This window comes from Populus nigra, chromosome 7 (assembly GCF_951802175.1).
Source record: "Populus nigra chromosome 7, ddPopNigr1.1, whole genome shotgun sequence".
NCBI lineage: Eukaryota > Viridiplantae > Streptophyta > Magnoliopsida > Malpighiales > Salicaceae > Populus > Populus nigra.
The window spans coordinates 18,890,153-18,893,732 of record NC_084858.1 but is presented as its reverse complement, the minus strand read 5'-3'; the positions used below and the strand labels follow the sequence as shown (position 1 = coordinate 18,893,732).

Below are 3,580 nucleotides of genomic sequence, written 5' to 3'. Positions count from 1 at the left end.
AAATTTATAAGGAAAAAAACTTTTTTGAGTAAAAATATTGGATGGTATATAAACTTTTACATGTAAATAGCTAGTTTTGTATAACATTATGTTATTATTATATATATATTGCTCAACTTTTCCATGCATAGTGTTATTGCTAGAAAAGTATGATAAAATCTTGACCTAGCTTTCAATGCAAGCTAGCACTTGGGACGTGGGTCCTCCATTAGAGGGCACGCGACTCTCTTAGAATTCTATTTAAGAGCAAGGCGGCCTCCACATTTCTTCATTTCATTGCATCCTTGTCAGTTAGCTAATCAATTTCCGAGAGTTTCTTAGTAACCAGTCTACAAAATATCCAAGATATGGTTCTTTCCGATAGCAGAGACATACCGTTTAAACACGCTTCTCCAGAACAGTTTTACGGTGTCTTCAAAAGCCACGCTTACCTCTTACGTGATAGCTGCCTTAATGTTGTGTCCAAAATTTATCTTGATGACGATACCCAAACCTGGGAAGCTGCTCCTGGCCACCACAAGTGGATTCAATTCCTCTCCCCCTCTGGTACGTAATTAAGGATGCATATGCAATAATAATTGAGAGGCACTCTGTTGTTTCTTGGTTTGGTGACTTTATTCCCTTTGCATGTATTTCCGAAAAAAAAACTATCCAGGCCGGTCCGTACCGATCCATACATGTGATGATCATTTGAACTCTAGCTAGGATGGATTCACTCCAGAATATTTATATATCTTAAATTATTTTATAATTAAGCACCATGCACCGTTGTTTTGTAATCATCAGATGAACTCTACAAAATCAAGGATGAAGTGGAAAACGTAAACGAGACCTCGAAGACCATCAGCTACAAAATAAAGGAAGGGCCAATACTAGCCAACATCAGCGGGTTCGCATTAGAGGTTAAAAATAGCAACGTTGCAAAATGGACTATCTCTTATAACGACACATATCCCGAAGAGTACTTCAATCTTTTGGCATCTATCACCAAGGGTGTTGATAATCACTTTGCTAATGAAAATTAGCCAGCATAATAGAACATGCATGCATGCCCCTTCTAATATATAGTGTTACTGGTATTTGTATTGAGAAATAAAAGTTTCAAAGGTGCGTATGTTCATGCATGCATGTTCCCATCAGCTCATAATTAAGATGTATAGCTAGCTACCATATTCACTGAGATGGCAAGGTGCTTGGCTCTTGATGTGCTTACCTTTTAATTGAAAGGTGCAGCATGAAAGGGCAACGCCTTCATAATCTTGTGGGTATTTATGTAATAAAGCTAGCCAGCCCTCTATGTATCTTGTTTGTGTCGATTTATATTAATAATATGTGTGCCTTAATTACTTACCCTCATAATCAGAGGATGTTGTGTGATCGTAGAAAACAAGCATAAATTAAGCTTTCAAGCTGTCAAAAATGGTATACGTACGTACTTACACCTAACCCTGAAATAAAATAAACTTGCATGACTTTGCTTGTTGTCTTAACATGATAAAAGGAAGAGTAGTATTAATCGAAGGACAATTCTACAGTAAATTCTAGCTGATGGAGGTGAAGTTGTCGAGAAAAGTTAATGCTAGTTGCTGCAGAGATTTCAATTGGATGTTCTCGTGGAACCTCTGGTAGAGGAGATTATGAATCAATCAAACAGATAAAAAACCAAAAAAGAGTAGTAATTGAGGGTGGAATTTACAACCAAGGTTGTCAAAAACGCTTTTTTGACACGACACGGAACATGCAATATAAACTCGACTCGTAAACTCGAATCGTAAAATCGTAAAATCGGAAGTAAAATTTTTTAACTAAAAATCGTAAAATCGCAAGTAAAATATTTTAACTAAAATCATAAAATCGCAAGTAAAATATTTTAAACAATACAAATATCCAAACATCTTAAAATACATAATTCAAATAAAAGTAAAATCAACAATACAAATATCCAAACATCTTAAAATACATAATTCAAATAAAAATTCATACATGTCCATAGTATTTCAATAACTAAAAGTAAACACACTTAAAACAAACAGTCTGTAGGTGTGTCATGTAAACTAAACACACCCTCATTGCCTTTGTCTCCCTCATTATTCCTAAAACAGTCATCAAAATCATTATCATCTAAAGGATTATTACTGCTACTACTAGTACCAGCACCGATATTAGAAACATTGGTGCTACTACTAGTACCAGGACCAACACCAATATTGTCAACAATATTTAACTCCAAGCTCCTTGAATTATCTGGATTGACATCATTCTGAATCTCTAAATCATCTTCAGTTCCATGACACTCCATCCCAACATCATTAAGATTTTCTTCATCATCACTTTCATCTTCTTTACCGTTTTTCCTTCGTGTTGCACTATCAATGACACCAAGCAAATCAAAGTTGGATGAACCATCATGTTTCTCTCCCTCGGTTATCCAATCATCATCAGATGAGAGATGATCAAAAACTTCACCAAAATCATTAGCTTGCTTTTTGACTTGGTTATCATTTAATTTCAGATTGCACATTACAAATACCAAGTCATTCATTTTTTTCTGGTGCAAACGATTTCTTCGTTTTGTATGAACCTATGTAAGCAATTCAAATTAATACCATATAAGATTCTTATAAAATATAAAAACATTAAAAGGAAAAAGGAAAAAACTTACCATCTCAAATGCACTCCAGTTTTGCTCGCATCCAGATGAACTACAAGTCAAGCTTAGAACTCGAATTGCAAATTTTTGTAGCTCTGGACATTCATCCCCATAAGAATCCCACCATTTAGCTGGAGTCTTTTTATCCCTTGTTATCTTGGCAGCCTCAATACCGAACAACCCACTTGCATCCTTGAATGAATCAAGTTGCAAGTCAATTTTACACCTTTCACTTGCGTCGGGCACCATTCTTTCTAAGCATTGATATAATCCAATTTTAATGTTGGCATTAACTTTAAAATTAGAATTATAATGATAATGAGGATTCAAATAATATGATGCTGCATGTAAAGGTCTGTGAAGTTGAAGTTCCCATCTTGCATCAATGATATTCCATATAGGCATATAACTACAAAATAAAAATAAGAATATTATCATCAACATTACATGACCTAGCTGGTAAACATTATAATCAACTGATAGTAGTAAATAAATAATTAGCAAGATATATAATCAATACCTTTTTTTCACAGAACCAAAATTCACTTGTATCTTCTCTTTTGCTTGATCCATTGCTTCATATATAAAACCCATAGCTGGTTTCTCATCTGAATCAACTAATCGAAGAACTTTTATCAGAGGATATGCTGCCTTAATACATGTAGTAACATCATGCCAAAACTTGCTGTCCAAAACACAACTTTGAATTCGTTTCCCTTCTTCTGTTTTTGAAAACCTACATGACCTCCATTGGATGGAAGTAAACATTGTCATCAACTGTATCTTACAATCACTCAAACATCCAAGAGTTAAGTATGCAGTAGCAAATCTAGTGGCAGCAGGCCTAATCAAATCCTTTCCTTTTGTAAAGTGTCTGAGCATGGAAATGAGAATAGTTCTTGAATATATATATGAGGTGATTCTCCTCCC

General features: G+C 34.7%; 1 protein-coding gene across 1 annotated transcript; it reads left to right on the top strand.

Annotated features, from left to right (window-relative positions):
- The first annotated feature begins 286 nt into the window (after positions 1 to 286).
- On the top strand, positions 287 to 1,346 carry LOC133698469 (uncharacterized). Its single transcript, XM_062121390.1, has 2 exons — positions 287 to 546; positions 787 to 1,346. The coding sequence occupies exons 1-2, from the start codon at positions 348 to 350 to the stop codon at positions 1,023 to 1,025; spliced, it is 438 nt and encodes a 145-aa protein (XP_061977374.1). The 5' UTR covers positions 287 to 347; the 3' UTR covers positions 1,026 to 1,346.
- The last annotated feature ends 2,234 nt before the right edge of the window (positions 1,347 to 3,580 follow it).